General features: G+C 38.8%; 1 protein-coding gene across 1 annotated transcript in view; it reads right to left on the reverse strand.

The window, feature by feature from the left end:
- The window catches only part of SLC16A10 (solute carrier family 16 (aromatic amino acid transporter), member 10), a 169,409-nt gene that overhangs the window by 41,993 nt on the left and 100,196 nt on the right, over window positions 1–27,220 (reverse strand). Inside the window, exons 2-3 of the mRNA XM_006879037.1 lie at window positions 12,731–12,875; window positions 6,484–6,946 (exon numbers count right to left, since the gene is read on the reverse strand). Coding sequence (XP_006879099.1) covers window positions 6,484–6,946; window positions 12,731–12,875 — 608 coding nt within the window. The remainder of the gene's footprint in view (window positions 1–6,483; window positions 6,947–12,730; window positions 12,876–27,220) is intronic.

The following is a 27,220-nucleotide window of genomic DNA, read 5'->3' on the forward strand; positions in this document are numbered from 1 at the left end:
GGGTAGAGAAAAGAGTGCAACAATGAATGAATGGAAACCCAAAATCTCTGTAAACGTTCATTAAAATTAATAAAATTTGATAAATAAAAAATAATAATGTGATTAAACACAGTAGTCTTCACACACACACACAAAAAAGAAAGAAATAGCGGGAGGGTGGGTAGGCAGGGAGAAAAGTGCAACAATGAATGAATGGAAATCCAAAATCTCTGTATATGTTCATTAAAATTATTAAAATAAAATTTAAAAAAATGAAATAGTGAGGGATTTCTGGTGGTTTAGTGACAAGAAGCTGTACTGCAATCCCAGAGGTATGCGGTTCGAATCCACCAGATGCTGTGCTGGAGAAGAAGGAGGGGCAATTTCCTCCTGTACCAGTCAGATCTGATTTGATGGCACACCCACAAAAAAAAATTAAAAAATGAAATAAAAAAATGAAATAGTGTGGTGATAGTGACACAAGAAGGTAAACACAATGCCACTGAATTGCACTCATTAAAGATGAATTGGTAAATGTTTTTAATATATATTTATAATTTTAAAAACACTACCACATCATTTCCAAAATTTTTCAATCATTATTGGCAAGACTGGGGCATGTGATGGGTCCCAAGGCTTTGCTCCTCTGGAAGCTCATAGAGTGATAAACACAAGGATCAGGAGAAATCATGTGTTATTTATATACATATTTATGTGTTATTTATATACATCTTCTTAAGAAGATCCCGTTCAAGGTCTACCTCAACCGCGTGACAGCATTATAACTCTGAAAGATCATCTACCACCCTAAGTCAGGTTCTGTTGCTGCGAAAAGGGAACACTGATAATGCCACACCAAAGACTGAAGAAGACTGTTTACGGAATCTTCCTGCAACTAAAATGTTCATTAAAAAAAAAGGAAATGTGGCACTCAAAAATTGTCATACTTGTTTAAAGGAAACTGTGGTTTAAACCAAGCCCTCTTAAGTTTGCGAGGAGTGGGCATACGGTCTTACACTGTGCAGTGAAGCCTAGGAACTGCCCTTCCAGCTATGTGACTCCAACTTCACTGGACATGGAAGCAGAGACAAATGAACCGCACAAATGCATGTCTGTGGATTTGTAGATCCAAATTGATAAGCAGTGCCCTTTCAACGGGAGACCCTGAGGGGTTTTCTACAGTCAGTTCAGAAAGTAAATAAACTCCCTGATTTCAAATGAGTCCCTAATGAGTAGGGGGTAAGTGGGGGAAGGAGAGGCTAGATGGATATGTCAAAATGTATCAGTATTTCATGTATCTTTACGGTTGAATAATATTCTAATGGGTGTATATACCACATTTTATTTATGTATATATGGTCTTGATGATTATTTGGATTTTATCTACTTTTGTACTATTGTGGGTAGTGCTGCAATGAATAGTAAAATATGACAGACTAGATCAGGCACTTATCCATTTGTCATTTTTTATTCTTCTTCTATGCTTAGTGTCCACTGTAGAAAACAAAACTGAAAACAAAGCTAAGAATGTTTCATGCCCTGCTTATCAGAAATTGTAAAAAGCAACTTTGTCTGGCCTGACTTTTCCCATGTTCACAACGAACTAGAGAGCAAAGGCGGGATGTTGGGGCAGGATCCAAGGTTACATGATATCCTTTCAATTACATTCCAGAACAGCTGAGACAGCTCAACAGAAAGGTGTGGGCATGGCATGGCTCGAATGGCTGAGACAGCTCAACAGAAAGGTGTGGGCATGGCATGGCTCAAAGTAGGCCCTACGGCTTGGCGTTCTGAACTCTACCTTGAAGCTGTACTCCTGCTCTAACTGCAGTGTGGACAGAGGTACCCTGGCTTGTGAGGCTAACAGCAACATTCAAATACTGACTCATTTGCTATCACTTAAAGCTATCAAATAACTCTTGAGGTACTATATGTCCCATTTATTGGCTTGTTTGCGTCATCTTTCATTTCTAGTTTAAAATAACTTGTGTGGGTTTTTTCCCTCCTCGATTACAACTGGACTTGGAGTCCACTTAACCTCACCAGCAGGCAAACAATTATATCCTTACATCATCAGGAGCATGGAATCTTTCTTCACAGGTTCAAGTTTTTCTTGAGAAAAGTCAATGTGCCATAAAACCAACACACCTCTATCTTACCAGAGATAAAACAAACAAAACCACCACACAGTCTAGTAAACATGTGTATTACAGATTTAACCATTTTCTTGATAGAGAACTACATGGATATAATACTAAAAAACAAATACTTGACCTAAATATATGTTCCAGAATCAAAGAACAATGTACCTAGCTGATTTTCAAGGCTTGTAGGAGAAAAATATAAAAGCCTTTAAACTAAATTACCATCTTCATATTTAAGATAGGGCATTTCATGTTAACGAGAGGTCATATTGCCTCCTGAGACATTTATCAGTCATTTGGCTGCCATGACATGCTCACTGCTTGACAGAATCTATATAAATGAGTGATGCTTGGACTATGAAGTGGGTATCTGAACTCACAAACATCACCTGAGGTTCCTTGAAATTTTCAGTTGCTACACTAATACACAAATAGGTCTGTCTTTAAGAGGGTAAAACCAAGTTTCTCCTTGGAGGCTAGAATTTTGAAGCTCCGTCTCACTACCCTGGGCACATGGCCAGAAGGCACCAGTCCTTAGAGAAGGACATCACGCTCGCTCGGAGGGGTGGAGGGACAGTGCAGGGGAGGAAGACCCCGGATGAGATGAATTGATACAGTGACTAGGGAATGGGGGTAGGTGCACGTTGGAGTCAGTGAGACTGGCCCAGCACAGTAAGGCTTCAGAGACTTTGTCCATAGGGTCGCTATGAGTCACAAGTGACTCAATGGTGCTTAACAACAACATATAGGGGACATACTAATTGGCTTTTTTTGTTAATGGGATAACCATCAAAAGTTTCTATTCCTCCCTTATATATATTTATTAATAGTGAGAGAGTTTAAAAAATGGCTTTTATTTACCAAGTTACAATTTCAACATATACAAAGAAGGTTATGTATCAAAACATATCAGTTTCCCCTACTATCAACAGAAATCATCAGTGGTTACCTAACACTCTAAAGGTTTACTGAGTTTCAGCTTAATATTTTAGGTGTTTAATAGATATGAGTAGTATTACATCTTATAAAATACAAAAACAATTATGATACTAAATGTAGAGAATTTTTAAAAAACCCAAAAATGACAGGAAAATGATGGCTGCTCACCTGACATGACCTTAAGCATATCACAAGAGATAAAGTCACTCAACAAATATTTGAGTATCGACTATAGCCCAGGCACTGTGCTGAATTCCTGGACTCCATCATCATCCTGTTGTAATGTACCACAGAGTTGAAACTGACCCACAACTGACCCTCCAGTGGGTTTTCAGAGGTTGTAAACCACATGGGAGTTGACTGTCCATCTTTCTCCCGCAGAGAAGCTGGTGAATCTAAACTTCCTACTTTTGTGTTGGCAGCACAATTCCTTACCACTAAGCCACCAGAACTCCCCTCTAGTGGACCTCATATTGTAGTAGAGAAATACATACAGATGATAAACAGTAATCAAATCAAACAATTATGGAGTGTGCGAGAAGCAGGGTGAGGGAGACTGGGAATGCTGTGGAATGGGCAGAGGTGGAGGGTTCTAGTTTCAACAAGGTGGTCAGGGTAAGCCTCACTTAGAAAGTGATCAGCAAAGAGGCCGATACGGTTACAGAAAAGTGAGCAAGGGAGGTTGGTCAGAGATGAGGTCAGAGAGGTAAAAGAGGTCAGGTCATGGACAGCCTTGTGCCAAGACGTTAATTTTAACTTTACGTAAAAGGGGAACCAACTGAAGCATCTTCAACTGAATGACTTATGTTTTGAAAGAATGCCTGTTGTTTCAGTGTTGAGAAAAGACCACATGAGCATGAGACATGGTATGGAGTTGAGACAGGAGACCATGGAATGATGACGGTGGTCTGGTCTAAAATGCTAGAAGTCTAGATGGTGAGATAAGGTCAGATCCTGGGTCTATCAACAGGATTTTCTGACTAGACTGAGCCTATTGTTGTTGACTACAATTCAGAGTGACCCTATGAACAGCAGATTGAAACCTTACCCTATCCGCTGCCATTTTCCCAAGCTCCACCACTGTTGTGGTTATTTGGTCAATATATCTTACTGAAGGTCTTCTTTTCTTTCACTGACTCTCTACTTTTCTAAGCACAATGGCTTTCCCCAAGGGCTGGTTCCTCCTGACAAAATGCTGAAATTGTGTGAGATAAGTTCCACCATCCTTGCTTCTAAAGAGCACCTTAGTAGCACCTTCTCCAAGATGGAAACCTCAAGAGTACAATTAAGGTTGCATAGTGGAATGTACTTGGGGCGGTGGGAGGAGTGTGGGGGGATTGTGTCCCAGGGAGGGAGTCTTTCTTTTACTTTTGAAAGAGAGGAGCAAACTGGAGGAGGGGGGAGGGCTGGGCAGGTAGAGAAGTGCAGCAATGAATGAATGGAAATCCAAAATCTCTGTAAATGCTCATTAAAATTATTAAAAAAAAAAAAAGAGTACAGAGTGAGGGAGCTCTGGTGGCCTAGTGGCTAGAAGCTGCACTGCAATCTCAAAGGCACACAGTTCAAATCCACCAGATGCTCTGCTGAAAAAGGAGGGACAATCTTCTCCTGTGCCAGCTAGATCCGATTCGACGGTACACAACAACAACAACAAAAAGAGGGTAAAATTTTAAAAAAATGTAAAAGAGTATAGAGTGGTGATTCCAGAGTTCTTGGCCTGATCAGTTGAAAGGACGGAACCACAATATCCTGAGAGGAAGATGGCTGCAGCAGAGCAAGTTTTGAGGCATAAGACAAGGAATTTGGGGTTAGATAAATAAATCTGAAGCATCTTGCTGTCACTTAGTGGAGATACTAAGTAGTTGGATATATAAGTCTAATAAAGAGCTCAGAAGGAAGTCTGGATTAAGGCTATAGAGTGACTGACATATATGTGATGTTTAAATGTAGGAGATGCAATGAAGCCACCAGTAGAATACATACATACTGAGATGAGGAAAAGATCCCTTGATACTCTGATATTCAAAAGGTCAGAGGAAACAGAAGGAATTGGTAAAGAAAACAAGAACCTAATAGCAATGAACAACATGTGGTGGTACAGACAGTGAAGAGCTCACCTACCACACCACCACAGCAAAACTGGGAGTAACTATTTTTTTCAGAGAGAGAGAGAGAAGAAAGGGAAGGGCAAAGAGAGTGACTGGATCTTCTCTAGTTTATAATCTACTCCCTTTGGGCACATACAGACATGCGCACACTAAAAAAAAGTGATGTCAGCACCACATTTTCTTTATAATTTGTCAACTATATGGAGCTATAATACATTATCAGTTAAACAGAAGTAATATAAATAAATATAATTATAAATATATAAAACAGAGTACTTTTGAGCAAGTTTGGCTAGGGATAAATATTTTAGAAACTACTTATTATTGTTTTAAGATAGAGTTTGGATTTTGCCCAGTGGAAAAGAAATAAACCGTATAAACTGCTTGCTCATTTGAAATCCCAATTCCCACTCAAACTCTAACTCTAGCCTCTTTTGGAACTTCTTAAATATTTCTCAAATATTCTACTAAATAGAATTTCTATTTCCTTGAAGTGTGGGGTTGGAGGGAAAGGAAAGCATCTTTGTATCAAGGCCACTGAGTGCTTTGCTACCTACCTTATTTCTGCACCCTTCTGTTGAAGAATAACTTACGTTGGCAAATTCGTTCATCTCTTATTAAGATTACTGAGTTACTCAAAGGAAGAGTAACCTACTCTTGGTGATGTAATTTTTTCCAAAATTTATTCACTCATTTGCTTCCAAGTCAGAACCAACTCCAAGCTGACCCTTTGGTGGATTTTCAGAGGCGTGTAAACACATGGTAGGAGACTGCCATCTTTCTCCCATGGAGCAGCCAGTGGATTCAAACTACCTGCCTTTGGGTTGGCAGTGAAGTTCTTTACACAATAGGCCATGATAATTCTCTTAAAAAAACACTGCTATCAAGTCTGAAACAACTCAAAGCTGACTCTTCAGTGAGTTTTCAGACACTGTGAATCACATAGGGGAGTACTGTTCACTTTCAGCCTGTGGAGCAACTGGTAGATTTGAACTACCCGCTGTTGGGTTGTTAGTGCAAATATCTACCCACCAAGCCACTGGAACACCCTTCTTTTACTTTTCATAGATCCTTTTGATTTGTTGAGTTTGGAGATATTAAAATACCAATGAGCACAATGAACCAGATCTCTTTTTGAAGGCCTGATGGGTGTGTTGGCCTTGACTTGAGAGTCTTTAAACTTCAAAAGTCTTCAGAACTATAACTAGGATAGTGTTCCAGTTCAATTTTAACCTTTCCTATCTGGCTTTCCTGAAAAGTTTTTCAGTATAGAATAATATTTGTTACCAGAGAAACCCAAGACGCATACTCACCAAGTGAACATAAGGCACAAAGTATCCAAAAAGAGCAAGTGGTATTCCGACTGCCCAAACTGCATAAGCTGTCACCTTGAAAATGCCAAAATTGAAAATTTTTTTTGGAGGACTGAATTTTCTCCTAGAAAAGAGGGAAAATCTGTTGCCCCCTTTGGATCCACTCTCTTTATCTTTGGCACTGGAAACAAGAGGTCGGTAAGTAAAGCCAGCCAGAAAGAGAACAAACATGAAGATACAAAGGACCCTCAGTGTATTAAAGAGGTCCACGCTGTCAATGAGGACCCTTAAAAGCAAAGGCAACAGGATGGTGAAGACACTGCTGCCAGCGGTGACAATACCATTCACCAGTCCAAGCCGCTTCTTGAAATAGTGTCCCAGAATGACCAATGAAGGCTGGTATGCAAAGGAGCAGCCGCAGGCAAATATGATTCCATAGGTAAGGTACAGAGGCTCGATGGAGCTGTGTAAAGATCAAAGACATGGAAAGCAGCTTTCATTATTTTTATCATGTCCTGGGTAGAGCAAAACCTTACAGCAAACGTAAGGTTTACTTAAATACTTTCAATCTACTTTCTACAAATAAAATGAAAAGCAGAGGTAGAGAACATAACAAATCAATAATGGAGCACTAAAAATATTTTCACTGAATCTGAACAGATAACAAAAATGCCTCAAATATGTGGAAAATGATCATTCAAGTCAAGAGTGATTCTATTCTCTCCCTCCTCTCGGTGAATGTCAGGAGAGCATAGAATTAATGAGTCCTGCACAGCTCAGAAACAGGGCACTGGCTTTGAAACACTGGCAACTAAACAAAACCCCTAAATTCAATAAAACTAGAAAAAAGTAATTAAACTATTAAAATACATTCATTTTCCTGGAGTTTTCCTTAATAAGCAATCTATTAAAAGAAGCTGCTGCATTTGACTTTTCTCCCCAAGGTTATGTCAGCAACATTTGCACAGAGAGCAATAGGGCTTCATTTCTGCTGGCCTAAGGGCTGCAGACCAACCTTCGCCCTCTACTGTGCTATTCTCACTATTGGGCAAGATAACAAGAAATCATATTCTGATTGCAGAAAGACTAAATTAAATGTGCCTGTGAGTGATTCCAGTTAGCAAGTTTTCAGGTCATGTATGTCTGAAAAGAGGAAGGAAAGATTAAAAACTTCATAGTTCAGCAAAATAATTACACATCTCTCACCAAAGTAAAAGATTACAACACTCTTTTTAATCAATAAGTGTAAGGAATAAAAGAAAACGAAAGTTAATTTCTTTAGAAAAGTCTAACTTAAAAGACTGTTTATCAGTAGTAAAAGCAAACAATTTATTAGAAACCAAGGTAGATAAAGTTAGTTAATGATTATGTTTTGCAGAATAATGTTAATATAGCAATATGCCAAAATAATCAAAAGGAACTCTAGAATCTAATAAAATTGAGAAATGTTGGCAGTTCTGAGATGCCCTTTCCTGTCCATTAATCTACAGCTAACACCATCTTCACATCAGTCTCAAGAGTCACTCAATCTAGACTTTCTAGATTAATTCTACTTTATCCTTTACTGAATCTCCACTCTGCATTCAACAAGCTTAAGAATAGGTAGCTGCAATGTATCTAGTGAGGTACTATGTATATCAAGTACTTAGTGAGAAAAATATTTTAAAATGTGGTTCATTCATTAAGCTACCCAGAGACTTATTAAAACAAAACATGCACTCCAAAAAAAAATCAGCACAAAATGTAAAATAATCATTCATTCATTTTGCATCAACATGTTCACATAAGTAGTTTTCCAATTTACTTCTAAAGTGTAGACTTGTTATTTATTTTGCTAATTGGGGTGAGGGAGAAAAGGAGGGAGTGGAAATCTAGTATACATTTCTATTGTTAGTAGCATATATTAAAACTAAAATAGATGGGACAGTCTCATGAACATCAATTTCTATATACTTTATCACCATAGCACAATGCTGTCAGCTGGAAAACCTGAGAGCCACAGATATTAAATCAAAACTTCATTTGAAGTGACATATACACACTATTACTATTATTATTGCAGTATTATACAACAGCAAAGAGCTGGAAACAACTCAAGTGCCTGCCAATGGATGAATGGCTAAAGAAATTCTGGTACACTTACACAGTGGGGTACTATCCATTACTATATATAAAAATAATACACCCAGAATTTGTGAAATTCTGTACAATACAGGCGACTCTAGAACAAATTATGCTGAGTGGTATAAATTGGTCACAAAAGGACAACTGTGGCATTGGAAAAAACCCTGAAAACTACTCCTCATTACTGGTGACTCAGCACAGACTCATCACTGACCCACCGGGTGTCTGGAGCCTCTAAACCACTTGGGAGAAAACTGTCCAGCTTTCTCCTGCTGAGCTATTGGTGGATTCAAACTGCTAGAGATGTGCCACCTTAGGGTCAGCAGTGCAATTCCCTACAGATTATGCCACCAGAGCTCCCATTATGGGATAAGACCATTAATACAAAAAGGGAGGGAAAGGTTTCCACAGAGCACAATCTTGGAGGATTAACAGGGAAGAGAAGGGAGGGATGGGTGAGCAAAAATTAATAGATCAGTAGGGTCAAGGGAAAGGCAATACACATTAAGAGTTTGATTAGATTTTACAATTACATTAGTCAACTGTAACTAATGTTATAAAACAAAATGTCTATAAATGATTACATGAAAATGGAATAATTTGTAAAATCTCACTTAAAAGGAAAAGCTACCAAAATATCTTAAAATTACCTATATACTTTAAAAACATATTAGTGTTAAGATAAAGTTTATTCAACAAATTTTTGTTCAAACTTTACAAAATAAATCAAAATATCATTTGAATGTGATTTTAATACCCAGCTCTGTGTAAGATTAGCTTATCTCTCCTACAGAGTAAAGTGCATGTGCTTTGTAATGGCATTTTCACTACTGTACCTTTTCACTTCTAAATTTTTTACCTCCTTAACACATGATTCAAGTCACTGGGAGTTTGGCAAATAAATAAGTCACTGTAAATTATTAAAACTTCTGTGAAACACTGGTCATGTGTACAAAAAGGTTCAAAGAAGAAACACCAATGTGACTTGGGGAGGCTGGAAAAGAAAGAAGGCAAAACTAGACCAGCAGGTTTTCAGAGGCTGTAAATTGCATGGGAGGAGACCACCCATTTTTCTTTGGTGGATTTGACCCATCTGCTTTTGGGTTGGCAGAATAAACTCCTTAGCACTAAGCCACCAGAGCTCCCGCTATATAATTTTTCTTTTTCAGTGGTTAAACAAGTATGACCTGGGTTTAAAAGTTGCTCTAACTGGACTTCCACATGTGTGATTTATCTACCAAACTAGGCAGTACATTCTATAAATTTTCTACTTCTTAGTCTTCTATCAAAGCTGAATGTTAATGCATTAGGCAAGTAGGTAGGCCATCATGGGAACTTTGGTAGCCTAGTGACAAAAGCTGTGCTGCAATCCTGAAGGCATGTAGTTTGAGGCCACAAGCTGCTCAGTGGGAGAACGATGGACAATTGACTCCCATATGATTAACTGCCTCTGAAAACCTGCTGGAGGGTCAGTTATAGGTAAGTTCTGACTTTATGGTATGCAACAACAAGGCAACCACAGATACCTGTGATGGGTAACTGGAAGTTTCCAGATCAAAGAGGATGTATTACTGATAAAAAAAGAATGAAAAGAAAGTGATATGGGAGACTTAAACAGACTTTTGTTACAAACAAAATCTGCTTTTTCCTTTAAAAGACTTTAGAAGACTCAAAAACATTATGATACCTTTTTAAAGATGGAATACCTGATTTCTATCAATAGTTTAAAATCCAAAGACACTGTCTAAGTTGTTTTTGTTAGATGTCATCAATCAGCTCTGACTGACTCAAACTGCTCCAATGTCCAACAGGATGAAACTCCTCCTGAGCCTGAACTATCCTCAAAATCTCTGCTGGGCAGAAATCCATTTGTGTAATCACTGGGCCAATCCTTCTCTTTCAGGGTCCTCTTTACCTTTGCTTACTCTCTACTTTTCCAAGCATGATGTCCTTCTCCAGAGACTGGTTGCTCTTGTATGTGAGACGAAGTTTCACCATTTTTGCCTCTATGGAGTTAGTACCTGGGTTATGCTTCTTTTGAGACAGATTTGCTTGTTATTTTGGAAGTTCACAGTATATTCCACACTCTTCACCAACACCACAATTCAAATGCATCAATTCTCCAGTCTTCCCTATTCATTGTCCAACTTTAACACACATATGAAGCAATAGAAACTATCAAGGTTTGGATTAGGCAAAGCTTAGGCTTTAGAATGACATCTTTCATTGTTCTTTAGCAGTTTAAAAGCTCCTTGGAGACAGATTTGCCCAAGGCACTATGTCACTTGATTTCCTGACAACTACTTTCATAGATGTAGACTGTAAATCGAAGTTAAATGAAATCCTCGACAACACCAATCTTTTCTCTACTCATGATGATTTTGCTTACTGGTCTAGTTGAGATTTTTGTTTTCTTTATGTTGAGGTATAATGCATATATCATGAAGTCTTTGACCTTCATCACAACTTCTTCAAGTCTTGTTCATTTCCAGTAAACAAAACAAAACAAGCTTATGATATGTTGTTGACAAGTCTTGTTCCAATTCTGATGGCATATTAATCTTCATCTTTTCGCATTATTTGCTCATCATGCAGACTGGAGAAAAGATACAACCACAACACACTTTTCCTGATTTTTAAACCTCATAGTATTCTCTTGTTCTGTTTGAATAACTGCTTCTTCGTCTATGTATAGGTACCACATGGTCGCAATTAAGTGTCCTGGAGTTCATATCTCTCTCCATTTTGTCCATAATTTTTATGATTCAGAGTCTGGTTTTGCATAGTCAATAAAACAGAAGTAAACATCTTTCTAGCATTCTCTGCTTTCAGCCAAGATGCATCTGACATCAGCAAGATTTCACAGCCTCTTCTGAGTTCGGCTTGAATTTCTATAGTTCCCCACTGATATAATGTTCTAGCAATTTTTTAATAATCTTTAACAAGCTGTAACTTGCAAGTGATATTAATGGCAATGTTTAGGTGCAAGAAGATATAAAATTAAGCTTAAAGTTCAGGAACACGTGTGCTCATGTAGTGTGGGAAGGGTAAATTAGTAAACCATGATTCTTTGATACAAGTAAGAGTATTTAAAAGTAAACAGGTCAAGATACATATAAGCTTATTTGGGGCATAGAGGAGGTAAATTCTGGTGATCATAATAATCCCTTTAAATTAAAGCATAAACATAGCTAAGGAATAGAAAGAAGCAGAGAAAATAAAAGATAAACCATTCAAGTAGAGACAGAGGACAGAAATGATCTTAACAGACTTACCTGTTCATCACATCCTCTTGGTCAGAATGACATATTAAACCTTCCAGTCTCTAACTGGGCATCATTCTGACAATACATTGGTATTTAGGAGGTGGACTTGAGCTACACAGAGAAGTAACTCATATGTTAATGTGCCCATCAGTTCCTTGCCATTATAGTTTCTTCCATTCACTATACCTTTTAGCAAACAGGCACCAGAGAAGGGCACATTGAGATATTACATTTTATTCTAAGTTGCATGTGACCAGTTTATTTTGTCATGATCTTTTAAAATTTTAGCATGTTCATTATTTTTTTTCTTTTCTGGGGTTGTGTTTTTGTTGGTTTGTTGTTTTGTGTTTTTTAAAATACAGAAAAAAATCCTCTAATAGAAAAAAATAAATCCTCTAACAGGACCAGAATGCATAGCCAAGTTTTTAATTATCATTGAAAAAATATTTTCTTAGCAAGCCTCTAAACAATCCTTTAAAGTACACTTTTTATTCTTGAGCCTCAGACTTAGTTGACTCTAGGACCATTGCTTTTGATACATCAGTTATAATTTGGAATTCTTATGTGAGGAGAAAAACAAAAGTAGAAACCTTTTCCTTGGCTCTAGGGAATACTTATAACCTGATTAACATTTCGGCTCTAAGAGTAAAAATGAAATCATTAGAATTAGCCAAATCTGATTTGTTGCAATGATTAACAGTTCAATTAAAAACCCATAACTGCTTAAAGTTACAAACAATAAAAACAGGAATAGGGAAATATCTGAAATGGGAAAAAAAAATAGTCATTTTAAGGTGTAAAAGTAGTTATAAAGCTAACAGTTCCTGCATGGTGACATGAGAAAACTAAGCCCTTACCTTACAAAAGAACTCGACATGAGTCCAATGAAGCCAACTGCAGCACCAATGACAGCTGTTTTCCGACATCCAAATATGTCTGTGAAGACACTGACTATGGGACAGCAAAAGAAAATCATCCCCATAGAGAGAGAACCTACCCATGCTGCAAAAGAGAAAGAAAAACAAGGAGATTATACTACGGCAAGTTACACTTGAACTTACTCTACCTGATCTGATACAAAATTGGAAAATGCTAATGTAGAAAAAGTACAATGGGCTAATACATATAGGGTGAGTAGAAAGACAATAACAAATAATCATAGCTGAAAGCACTGACTAATATCAACTGTAATCAGAATAGCCAGGATAGAACAGCATTTAGAGCTCTTGTACATAGGGTCGCTATGAGTTGCAAGCGACTTGATGGCACATAACAACAACAACAATCAGAATAGCAATTGTATGTTTAGTCAAATTCTTGAAAAGCTACTCTTAAGCAAATAATTTACTTACTACTTAGTACTATATCCTTAGGTCTAATGGCCTAACTGGCAAGCGGCTGTGCTGCAATCCCAAAGGATGTGGTTTGCATCTACCAGATGCTCCGTGAAAGAAGGCTGGGTAGTCTCCTCTCATGCAATTTACTGCTTCTGAAAATCTACTGGAGGGTCTGTTCCAACTCGAGGGTATACAACAATTATATCCTTAGTACATTAACTTTATTTAGTACTCCTAAGTCAAACATTTCCCCTATGATTCTGACACTATTAATTCCTACTGTGATATATATGTATGTTTTAAGCAACCCCTAATCTATATAGAAAACAAATTTTTAAAATAGATTTATTTTTGCTTAGGAACAGTTCAGCTCTGTTGTTCACAGGGTACCTAACAACAACATAGGAAAGAGACATTTATTCTTAGGTATATATTTATGTGTAAGAAAACAAAGCATACACAGATCAAACTACAAAGAACCACCACCAAATACCATTTGACCCAGCAATTCCACTCCTGGGAATTTACCCTTAAGAAACCGTAACTGCCATCCAAGCAGATATATGCACACCCATGTTTATTGAGGCTTTGCTCACAATAGCAAAGAGTTGGAAATAACTCAAGTGCCCATCAACAAACGAATGACTAGAGAAGCTCTGGTATAGTCACATAATGGAAAACTATGTAGCACGGAAAAACAAGGAACTCCCGAAATATTATGCAAAATGGGTGGCATTAGAGGACATTATGCTGAGTGAAATATCGCAGTCAGGAAAGGACAAATACTGCATAGTGCCACTGTTGTAAAATGGGACTGACATCAGGATTAGGGGGGAGACTGAGAAAGATGGGATAAATTATGTATACTGCATTGAAACATAAGAGAGAGAGATATGAGGGAGAGAACTGTTTAAAAGGGATATATGATTAGGTATTATTGTCATGACAGGAGTCCAGAACGAAGGCTGCATAGTGGAATGGATTTGGGGGGAGGGACTGCATAATAATAAAAAGAGTTTTACTTTTCAAGAAGAGTGACTTGAGAGGAGGTGGTGGGCAGGTAGAAAAATGCAAAAATGAATAACTGGAAACTCTAAGTCTCTGTAAACTTTCATTAAAATTAATGGAAAAAAAAATACTAAGGTAGACATAGTCTCCCACAGTTGGAGTGGTGATGGTGTTGTTAAGTGCCATTGAGGCATAACGACCCTATGAACTAAAGTCTTGGACACCTGTATAACTTTCGTCCTTTCTCCAGGTTCATAGGGTTTCCCAAGACAAGCTATCATAAAATTGGATGCCACTCCTGCTTCCAAGCTTGTTTTAATCAAGAAGCTCCACCAAACACTGCCCACCATGGGTATCTATTCTCGCATTTGACCCATCAGTGTCCCAGTGTTCGGCTTCAAAGCAACCACAAGTTATCTCTGTACGGCAAGTGGACATACCAGGGTTCCACGACCTAGAAGAAAGTTTCACCAAAAGCAATTAAAGGCTAAATTCTACAGGATTTTAAGCTAGTCCCTGGAGCAGGCTTCGCAGGATTCACTCCACCCTTACTTACCCTTACTCTAGGGTCAGGGCCACCCACCCACCTTTGAAGGGCAAAAAGAACAGTAACAATAAATGTAAAAAAAAAAGAAAAGAACTACCACCAAGGTTAGGTCAGAGTAGTGGCTAACTCATAAAGAGAAGATAATTATAATAAGAGAAGGGCATAGAGAATGTCTCTTGTTCTGGTGACTGACACAGATAATAACTGGTAGTGGTGTCATCAAGCTGACTCTGACTCATGGAGAACTTATATACAATAGAGAAACTGGACTCAATAGTTACAAAGTGTTGATAAAATGATATGTTCTACCTTCTCATCTGTAAGTACACTTTTTTCCACAATTAAAAAAAAAAAAAAGGAGAACCAGAAGTCGTAACTTCCTCTTCTGATTCTGTAAAATCCAAAATAAGACTAAAACTGCAGATACTGAGTAAAATTAACTATAATTTTGAGCCAAGGAAATTATTTAACAAGATATCAAATCTGTATTTCTAAAATGTGTAACCACCTAACTGAAAAAAGTGAATTTAAGTTTCAGAACAGAGCTCTTACCAAATGCCCTGGCTTTACAACCACAATACTTTTTCGGTCAAGTGCCTTCATCTCCAAATTTGGCTTCTTACGTTGAAAATGGATTACATACCTTTCCAGTAATATGTAAGACTAGAGAGAATGTATTTAATCCTCACTATCTGGCACACTAAGGGAGCTCTGGTGATCTAGTGGTAAGAAGCTATGCTGCAATCCTGAAGGTACACAGTTCAAATCCACGAGCTGCTCCACAGGAGAAGAATGGGTAACTCCTCCTCTGAAATTAACTGCCCACGGAAGGATCAGCAATGGGTTGGTTTCAACTTGAAGGTACTAAACAACAAACACAAGGTGGCACATTATCTTGGGAGCTCTGGTGTCTTAGAGGCAAGAAGCTGCACTGCAATCCCCAAGGCACATGCTTGGAGTCCACCAGCTACTCCACTGGAGAAGGATGGGCAATCTCTTCTCATGTGATTTACTGTCTCTGAAAATCTGATGGGTTAGCTACGGATTGGCTCTGATTTGATGGCAAACAACAATAACAATCTGGCACACAGGGGGAGATCGGTGACTGAGTGGAAAGGAATTGCACTGCCAACCCAAAGGCAAGTCATGTGAATCCACCAGCCACTCAGTGGGAAAAAAATGTGCACTCTCCTCCCATGTGGTTAACTACCTCTAAAAATCCACTGGAGGGTCAGCTATGGTTAGGGGCAGATTCAATGGTACGTAACAACAACATATGACATATAAGTAACAAACAATAATTCAGAGTTCTAGTGACAACAAAATGCCTTACAAAATTAAGTACATGTTGCTTAATATCCAGGATACACACAGCACATTTGGTGACTTAAATATTTTTAATGTCATATTATATATAGTATATATGTTTTTATGCTCACAATACATACATATTTAAGTAACCTGTGCACAGGGTACTCTGTCCATTTGCTGGTACTTGGAGCCACGAGGTTTACAAACTTGTACCAGTAACAGCTTGCCCCTGGGCTCATGTCACTCTCTGAGCAGCCTGGGGAAGGTGGCTGAAAATGGAGCCCTGAGGGAAAGGACAGGACAGAGGGCTAAAGCCTGGTGTCTTCATCCAGGCATCAACCTATGGCGTGGCTGGGCAAGATTGACCAAGTTCTCGCACAGCTACCACACAAAAGTGACACTAGCCCACCAGAAGCACCCCTCCATGTCATTTCTTTCCTGCTGCACAGACACACACACAGAGTGAGATGCAGTGTCACATATATCTATAGAGTGCCACTCAATTCTGAAAATACACAATGCATTGCTCTATTTCTCCAGCAAAAGAACGAAGTCCAGACTGTAGATAGATGGTGCTGTTAGATGCTTCGAGTAGATTTTGATTCACAGTGATGCCATATGACAGGGCAGAACAGCCCACATGCTCTGTTTGTAATCTTCATAGGAGCATATTGCCAAGCCTTTCTCAAAGAAAGCCACCACACAGGGTAGGTTTGGACATCAACCTTTCCCCTAATAGTAGAGTACTTAATTTTTGTTAAGTACTCATTCAAGATCCTATACAAGTGGAAACATGTTAATTACTGATCGATCCAAAGGACTCAGTAGTTAAGCTACCTTTTAATTATATGTATTAAAATAGATACCATTTTTATTTTCTTTCTTCCCTTACCAAAAACTAATCAAGGGTGGCTCTGATGGCCTAGTGGTAACACGCTGCACTGCAATCCTGAAGGCATGCAGTTCATCAGCTGCTTTTCTGCGTGATTAACTGCCTCTGAAAACCTGCCACAGGGTCAGCTATGGGTCAATTCTGACTCGACATAACAGCAGCATAGAGTGTTTTCACTTACTTCCAATGCATGTGAAAACTGGACAATGAATAATAAAAGAATGCCTCTAAATTATGAAGTTGGTGAAAACTATTAAATACACCATGCATGGACTACCAGAACAAGCAAATCAGTCTTGGAAGAAGTGCTGCCAGAGTATGTCTTACAATTGAGGATGGTCAGATTTCTTTTTCCTTGTTGTGTACCACTGAGTTAGATCTGATTGGCACAGGAGGAGATTGCCCCTCCTTCTCCAGCAGAGCATCTGGTGCATTTGAATTGTGCCCCTTTGGTATTGCAATGAAACTTCTCTTTTTCCAAAGATAACTTCAAAGTTTTACTAGAATTCCAGAAACAAGAACAATAGCAGCAAACATTTTGCTCTATAAAGTAATGACTCTTTTTAAAAATTATTATTAATTTTAATGAATGTTTACAGAGACTTTGGATTTCCAATTATTCACTGTTGCATTTTTCTCCCTGCCCACCCGTCCCCCCCCCAGTTCGCTCTTCTCTTTGAAAAGTAAAAGAAAAATTCTTTCATTGTTATACAATCCCCCCACCCTAGTCCACTCCACTACGCAGCCTTCATTCTGAATTCTTGTCATGACCATAATACCCAATCCTATATCGCTTTTAAACAGTAATCACTCTTAATGTAAGGGTACACATTTATCTATGCTTCCTATAAAGTAAACTTACTACCTTTGACATTGCATAATTTATAAAAATGCTATCAAGAGAAAGGTTGTTTATGACTCTTTATACCTCTTTTAAGACTTTTCACGAGAAAATAAACTAATGTATAATGCTATTTACTTAAAGGACAAAAGAAAAGCAGCAGGGATAAAATTTTTCACAGTCTTTCATTCATTTCATCAATTAGGACACATAAAGCAGTGTCACGCTCTATAATCTTATCTCTGCTGTGACCAGAATTTTCTCTTTGTTGTTCATTCTGTTCAGTACAATTGTCACTATGACCTGCATCCATTGGCTCAGTTTTTACTCTTATTCCAGCTTCTGAAAGTGGCAAATCATCAGGCAAAGAAGCCAAGCAATTTTGAATCATCTCAATGACTCATTACAGGTGCTTCTGAACCTCTCAGATGTTTCAAGATGTTAACGTTTTTTGCACTTCCATCATCACTCTCAAATTCTCTCCTGCTAGGTGTGGTCAGTATTAATTTATACGATGATGCACATGGACAAAAAGCAGCTTAAGATCCTCTAGCTTCTTGCCACTAGGCCACCAGAGCTCCCAGATGATATTTTTGTCTCACATACTTCAGTGTGTTATCAGGAAGGACTAATCTCTGGAAAAACACAAAAGGGTCATTAAAAAAGGGGTAGTCCCGAGTGAGATGGGCTGACACAGTGGCTGAGACAATGGGATCTTGAGCACAGGAGATGGCGTGCACAGCACAGTTCAGGAAGTATTCCATTCTGTGGTGCATATGATCATGACAAAGAGGAGATGGTTCAATAGCACTTAGCAACAAAACATGAGAATTAAGAGTGATGTTAGTGAAGAATATTAAACATACCACTGGCTGCTGGAAGAACAAACACATCTTGGAAAAAAATATAGAGCCAGAATACTTCTTATAAGTGAAGACGGTAAGACTTCATCAAATATATTTTGCATATATTATTAGGAATGACCAGGCTCTGGCAAAAGATATCATATTTGATGAAGTGGAGAGTCAGTAAGTAAAAAAAAAAAAAAAAAAAAAAAAGAGCAAGATCCTCCGTGAGATGAACTAACACAGTGGCTACAAAAATGGGGTCAAACACAGAAAAATGACTGTGAGGGAGGCACAGGACCTGGCAGAGCTTCATTCTGTTTTACATAAAGTCACTATGAGTCACAGCCAACTTGATGGCACCTAAAACACCTAATCATCTTAAAACAACACATTGTGATGCAACTGCAAAAAATACTACCTTGGTAATCAAATTTTCTCCCTAACCCCAGCTCCATGACTTGCTCTCCCCGTTCTCAGCTGCAGATCCTCTTCAGGGTTGGTAGAGGAGAAAGGGAGGTTGGAAGAAGGCAAGGTGGTCTCAACTTGAATCATGTCAAAAGATCATGTGATGATGGTTACAGTGCATTCCTTTTTCTCAGGTACACTTTAAAGTATTTCACCTCAAGTAAGCCTAGCTCCACTGATGTAAATAGTTCCTACTGGCTTGCTGGGTGTCACTTGAAAGACTGTTGGACCTCACTGTCGTTCCAGGCAGTTTACTTGAGTAGCAAACAAAATAGTTCCAGGCTGCTATTCTCCTCCACTGATCTTCCAGAAATACTTACATTTCCTTTCCCTTGATAAATGCTGTAGTACCAGCAAATTCCAACACAGTCTACAATGTAGCTGCTACCATAAAAACAATTAGTCACAGTTTTCTCCCTGTTGATTTCGGGGTGGGAGGGATTGAGCAGCCAGTCCTCTGTGACCCCAACTTAAGGAGAATTCTTTTCTTTACATTCTTTAAGTGGTTCTTCACTGACTTGTAGCTGCATCACTCAAAAATCTGTGTGTCTCCAAATCTCTTATGATTAGCACCTACCCTAATCCAGTACGATATATTCTTAACTTTTCTCAAAAATTCTTTGCAAAATATATGCCTAGTTAACGCAAAGATAGCAACACTATAGAGAAGTAAGATATATGACAAGAACAGCATTAAATATGGAAATAAATGCAAATATATTGTTGAAAGTTTCCCTGTATTTTACACAAAGTAAAGAAATATTTTTGCACAGGCTGCAAAAAAAAAAAAAAGTCAAGCAAATCTGTTACAGAAGCGCAGTCACAATGTTTGCTATATGTGAGGATGTAACATGACTTTTGAATGTTATCAGGAGGGGCCAGGACTGAAGAAGGTCATCATTCTTTGTAAAGTAGAGGTTCAGTGATAAACATGATGACTTCCAAGGAGACTGAAAGGCACAGAGAATGCAAGCATGGGCTCCAACACAGCAGCCATTTAAGGCAGGCACAGAGCTGGACAGAGTTTTGTTCTGTTTCACATGTGTTTGCTATGAGTCAGAACCAACCTGACAGCATCTCACAACAATGGGATATTAATTAAAAATAGACTAAGCTAGTTTAAAGATGCATATTGTAATCCCTACACTAAGCGTTAAAAAAAATAATGCAGAGGTATGTCTAAAAAGTAAACAACAGAATTAAAATTGGTTACTTAAGGGACCTCTGATGGAGTGGTCTGTAGGAAACTGTGTTACTAAGCTAAGGCCATACCACTCTGGCGGGTTGACTTGATGGCCGTAAGTCTGAGGGATTTTTTAAATGGGAAGATAGAAAAGAGAGAAAGAACAAAAGGATTATAAACAGAGAGAGAAAACAGAGAGCAAAGTGGTAGAACTAAATATGACCATATAAATAAGCACATTAAACAAAAATAGCCTTAAATTGACAGGCAGATAGTCCAACTAAAAAGGCTAGATCAATTTGATCCTATTTAAAGAGATGCAATTTAAATGCAAAGATATAAAGAGATTGAAAATAAAAAAGATGGAAAAAATATATGTCATGTGAACAGTAAGCCTAAAAGGACAGAGTGGCTATACAAATATTAGACAAAAAATATTTCAAGATAGGAATCCTAATGGGAAAAAAAGGAACCTTGGTGGGATAGTATATAAGGTACCAGGTAATGATAGGTCAGAAGTCTGAATTCACTAGGCCCACTTTAGAAGAGAGGTGGGTGAGTTTGGGAGTCTCGGCGGGGAGCAGCGAGTCATGGCTCCACCCTCCAAGAGCAAGTAGGACAGTGAATATGTGTGAGGTACTTAGTGAGGGGAATTACTGCTGACTGCTGGACCAACTGTGGAACCCCTTCATCATAAGCAGGAGGGAGTGAGACAGCTGAAGCTTGACTAGGGTGGGAGACCCAGTTTTCTAGGGAAAAACTAAGGCTTTCTGGTTTTCTATTCAGGTCTGGCACCCCCCACCCCCACCCCTTGCATGGGTCTGCATGTATGTTCTCCCCCCACCCCTGCATGCATCTGCGTGTGCACCCACACTATGTGCATCCACACACCCATTTGCCCAACCTTCTTCTGGAGCAGTGACATCAAATCAAGAACCAGCTATTACCTCAGGCACAAAAAACTCTACCACAGCAATGTCATGTAAGAAGCAGACTACCTCACTTCCTATACAAGCCCAAAGCAAGATATCACATCCCTCCCCCCAAAATGACACAGTATCAACAGATTTCCTGAAGTCTGAAAGTCTGATGGAACTTTCTGACACAGAATTTAAAAGAATAATGGCTGAATATTTTCAATGGGTGAAAGACAAACCTGAAGAATTACAGGACACTGCAAGCAAAAACCAGAAGCTTAAAAAAAAAATCCAGAACAATGTAGATAAAATAAACAAGGCATTAGAGGCACTGGAAAACAAGAAACCATGATCAAAAATATGAGGTCCAAGGTTTCAGATGCTGTCAACATGATGGAGGGACACATGAACAGAGTTGAAGAGATGGACACAGAACCAGTGAAATAGAAGATAGAATTGTCAGGACTGATCTGCTACAGCAAAAAGCAGAATCAAAAAGGATGGAAAAAGAAGAAAACCTAAGAATTATGTGGGACACCATCAAGAGACATAACATGTGAATCACTGGAATCACAGAACAGGAAAAAGCAAGTAAAGACATCAAAAAAGTTGTGGAAGAATTATTAGAAGAAAACCTCCCAGGCATAATGAAGAATGAGAGAATAAGCTGAGTGAACACCATATAGAATAGAACACAAAAGAAAAACACTAAGGCATATCATAGTAAAATTTGCCAGAACCAAAGATAAGGAGGGAATTCTGAAAGCTGCGAGGGAGAAACAAAGAGTAACCTACAAGGGAGAGCAGATGAGATTAAGCACAAATTTCTTAAAAGAAACCATGTAAGCAAGAAGACAGAGGAATGACATAATAAACACTCAAAAACACAAATGTCAACCAAGAATACTGTACCCAGAAAAACTGCCCATCAAATATGATGAAGAGATCAAGATATTTCCAGAAAAACAGAATCTAAGGGAGTTTGTAAAAACAAGACCAGCTCAAAACAACTATAAGATATCATCTCACCCCAATAAGAATAGCAAAATTTAACAGAGCAGCAAACAACAAATGCTGGCGAAGTTGTGGAGAACTGGAACCCTCATTCACTGTTGGTGTGAGTGTAAAATCATGCAACCACTGTGGAAGGTGGTGTGGCACTTTCTCAAAAAGTTGCAAATAGAGATACCATTTGACCCAGCAATTTCACTACTGGGAGTATACCCCAAAGAGACCATAACTGACATCCAAGCAGATATATGCACACTCGTATTTATCATGGCTTTGTTCACAGTAGCAAGGAGTTGGAAACAACTTAAGTGCCCATCAACAAACGAATGGATAGAGAAGCTGTGGTACAGTCACACAATGGAATACTATGCTGCATCGAAAACGTGCAGTGTTTCCTTGCTCTGTTCTGATGAATGTCTTCTGGACCAAGCATAGGTTTTGCATAAGCACAATCAAATGTTCTGGGATTTCCATTCTTCTCAGAGTCTAACATTTGTTATAATATCCTTAGCCTCTTCTAAACCCAGCCTGCACACACACAAATTACACATGCTCAAAACTCAATAAAATATGCAAAAATGTGAACTTCATTAAGATATAAAAAAGGAAAAATAAGCATATGGAAAAAAAAGGCCAGTCATTTTTATCTTGGGTTTTTACCTAAGAGAAATTAAATCATATGCCCAATCAAAGACTTACACACAGATTTTTATGGTGGTTTTACTTCTAACAGACAAAACCTGGAAACAATCAAATGTCTAGAAATAAGTGAATGAACAAACAAATCATGTTATATCCATCTCATAGAATACTAACTCAGCAATAAAGAGTGAGCTATGTTATAACACGGACAATAAATTAATTGCATTTCGGGGGAAGCAGATCAAAGATCAAACTTTCATTAAAATAATTTTTTAAAAGGAATGCATACAGTATTATTATATTATATAGAATTCTACAAAATGTAAAATAATATAGAGTGAGGGAAAGATGATCAGTGGTTTTCTAAAGATGGTGGAGGCAGAGAGTGGAGCCTGGTGGAAGGGATTATAAGAGGGAACAAGGAAACTTTTGGGGTGAAGATATGTTCATAATCTCAACTGTGGCAATGGGTTCACTGCTGTATATATGTCAAAACTCATCCAAATGTATTCTTTTTTAAACTTTATTTTATTAATTTTAATGAACATTTACAGAGATTTTGGATTTCCATTCATTCACTGTTGCACTTTTTTCCCTGCCCAGCCTTCCCCACCCCCCCCACCCCCAGTTCGCTCCTCTCTTTGAAAAGTAAAAGAAAAATTCTTTTTTTGGAATTCTTAAAAAAATGCAATTATTATGTCAGTACGCCAATTTATTTAAAAAATACTGATAAGAGATGAACACACACATGTGTGTATATATATATATATTATTTTAACAACACAAACTCCATGTTTTTTAAAAACAATTACATGAAACACACACACTGGCAGAACTAAAGGGCGAAACAGACAAATCTGCAATCACGCAATTCCTCTTAGTAATTAAGAGAACAGGGAGGGGGAAAATCAATAAAGTTATAAAAGTCTAACACCATCAACCATCTTATGCTAACTCACATTTATAGCACTGGACCCAACCCCACAACAACTGCAGAAATTGTTTGCTGTGCCAGGAAAGTTTAATTGCTGATCAAGGTGAGGTGGGGACAGATGGAAAAGAGAATGAACATTTCTGGAGTGCCTCTTAATCCATATCCAAATAAAGACCTTGGCACGCAACTGTTATTACATCCTCAGGCAACCCTATGAGTTATTATCTTCATTTTAAAGATGAGAAAGAGCTTAGTGGTGTTAAGTAAGCTGCCAAGATTATATATCTTTGGTAGGAATCTAGTTAAATATTCCAACTAGTTTCAGGAATGAGAAGATGTGCACAAGAGTCCTTCATTCAGAAAACACTCATCAAGCACCTAAAGCTTGGTGCAACTTTTGCTTGATGCTACTGGTAAAAAGATACCCCTCCTTTGAGAAGTTCAAATCTAGCTAAAAGAAAACAAAGTATAGGCCACACAGCACAGTCAATGTACAATTTTATGAACTGTCTCCTTTTTCTAACAGAAAAAAAAAACAATTCTAAGAATAATAAAAAGATGGTATAAAAAAGACATGACCATGAGCAAAAAAGGGACAGTTGGTCTGTTTGCCTGCTATCAAAGGCCTAGGGTTAGAAGCCGACTTTAACAACTAGGACTTCAGCTCTTTATGCTGTTGCTGTGGTTATTGTTATTGTTAGGTGTTGTCAAGTTGACTACAACTCATAGCAACCTATGAATAATAGATCTGAACCCTGCTCCATACCATGCCATCCTCTTCATTCTGCTGTACTTGAGCCTATTGTTAACAGTCAGCATGTCAATCCTTTCCAAGCATAATGTCCAAGCATAAGGACTGGCCTCTCCTGGCAACAGGTCCAATGTATATGGGTTAAAGTTTCACTATTCTTGCTTCTAAGGAACACTCTCATTGCACATCCTCCATGACAGAAGCCAAGTTCACTAGGGGTGAGTGAGTCAAACTCACAGTGTCTGAGACTTTAATGGGGTTCTGAGGCTGTACATTTTTATAGGAGGAGACTCCCTAGGAGTGGATGGTGGATTTGGACTGTCAACCTTTCAGTCAGCAAGCTAACACTTTATACAATATTTTACTAAGGCTCCTTCATTTATAGAGTAAAGGTACAGAGTAAAATGATCCCTGTGAAACACAAAGAGAGCTAGGCTCACTGACTGAACACGGGTTCTAACTTTCTGACACTTTGTCAAAGGAGATTAGAAACTGGACAGAAGAGTTGGATGTGATTTGTATTATTTCTAGACAAAGATTTAGAAAACCACATTCTCCTAGAGAATACAGGCAGCCTCATGACCAGGCACTGAAACAAAGTCCCCACTCACTCTGGGTCAGTGAGATTTTCAATACTACTGTGGAGCAAGAATCTCAAATTCTTTTTCGGTTCTTCATTGACAATGAAAGCGCAGAGTAAGGCAGAAGTACAAACCACTGGTTAGGGAGATGGAGGAAAGAAAGACCCAACATACATAAAAATAGAAATTTCCTATTCAAAATGATTCTGTAAATCAAAATTAAAAAAAACCTCAAGTCTTCAAGTATCCCCTCCAAAAAGGAAAACCTAGTTATTGACAAATACAGTCACTCCAGATAAAACGAATTCTGTGAACCAAGCTATTATTCCAAAATGATTATGTCTAGAACTTTTAAAGAAATAAAGGAAAATATTTTCTTTTAAAAAGAACCAGAAAGTTTTAAATGAACAAGCAAGAATGAAACAAAACTCCATTTTAGAAGAGCATCAGTTAAAAATCTGGGAGATAGAAAAATAAAGTCATCAAAATTTTAAAAATTTAATAAAAGGAAACTTTTTACTTAATCTAGATTAGATGTCTTAAAAAGGGAAAAAATATAAAGACTTACGTTGGGTCTTGTTGGTTTATGACCAAGACCCACATGTGCATAACTAACTTCTGAAATTTTTATTGGTCACAATATTATTCATAATTTGTTATGATCCACACAGCTAAGTGCTTTTGCATAGTCTATAGAATCTTCTATTTCTGCTAAAAGCCATCTGACTGAAATGATATCCCTCTTCTGAACAGGTTAGAATTTCTGGCAGTTCCCTGCCTGTCCTGATATGGCTACAATCATTTTTATCATATCGTGAGCGATTTGTACAATCAGGAGAGATTGCACATCAAAGTTGTAATTTTTTATCATATTTATTTATTTTTTTTTTGCCAGAAGAGGAAGGCACATTTTCTACACTTTTATTTATGAAACACTTAGTGGCTTGATACAAAGTTAGTGTCTGTCAGCAGCTGGCAGTGGTGCTTAGTCCAGCACCCGAGTGGGGCTGAGGGAAGAAGTGACTCTAACCTTTGCTCCACCTTGGCAGAAATAGGCTGGGAAAGACCCTGGGCAGGTGAGGACCCAGGGGAGCAGTGGGAAAGGCCCCGGGCAGAGGGCCCTCCTCCTTCAGGCATGATCCTCTTAATCCCAGTGGTCACATTGGTTTGAAGTAGGCATCGAGGAAGACACTGTCCTCTGAGTTCCTCTCCTGACTCCCCGTTCTAGAGTCAGGAGTGTTTTCCTTGGCTGCTCCCCAAGGGGGGGTCCCCTGTGTCTTCTCAATAACCCCTCAGGGATGCCTGCCCCTTCCTGGTCTCAGAGGGCACTGCCCTCAGTCCATTAGTGTAAAGAGACAGACAGGAGCCCTCTCAGTCTCATGTTAAGGGACAGGAGCCAGATGGGGGAAGCCTAGCAGCTGCCAACCTCAGCCCCACCACGGAAAGCCATAGCTACGTCCACACCTCCAGGGGTATCATGCTCTCCTTGCTGCCGAGGGGGGGCAGCAAAGACTCTTCCTCTAGGAACTTGAGGGGGAAGTGGACTAGGTGGCCCTGGACCTTGGTGAGCTCAGACCGTGCCAAGGGAGGGCTCACTATGGCCAGAGGGTCTGCAGTCACGTACTCCCGGAGTGCCCGCATGGAGCGTGTGGCATTGGACGGCAAGCAGCGGAAGATCTGCTCGTAGATATTGGCATTTTTCTCACATATGTCTTGCCACAACTGGAAGAAGTCCTCACAGACAGGGTCCCGGAGATCCAGGTCTGGCTGAGCATTAGCTCCAAGAATCACACTGAAGCAGTGCTTCCGCAGACTCAGGGCAAACCTGCCCGCCTGATACTCTGCACCGTTCATGAGGGAGGGCTCCATCTCCGTGTCCTCAATCAGCACAGCCAGCTCGCTGTCCCGTTTCCCAATGATGACTGTCCTGTCATCTGCGATGAGCATCTTGCTGTGGATGTAGATGAGCTCTGAGATTGGGTGCCCCTCCAGCTCCCCATGTGTGCGAAGCCCGCAGATGGACATGTAGTCTCGCCATGCTGTCCCCATGGATGCTTTGAGGCGATGCAGGATGGAATA

This window comes from Elephantulus edwardii, unplaced genomic scaffold, assembly GCF_000299155.1.
Source record: "Elephantulus edwardii isolate Elephantulus edwardi_28Jun2011 unplaced genomic scaffold, EleEdw1.0 scaffold00002, whole genome shotgun sequence".
Classification (NCBI taxonomy): domain Eukaryota; kingdom Metazoa; phylum Chordata; class Mammalia; order Macroscelidea; family Macroscelididae; genus Elephantulus; species Elephantulus edwardii.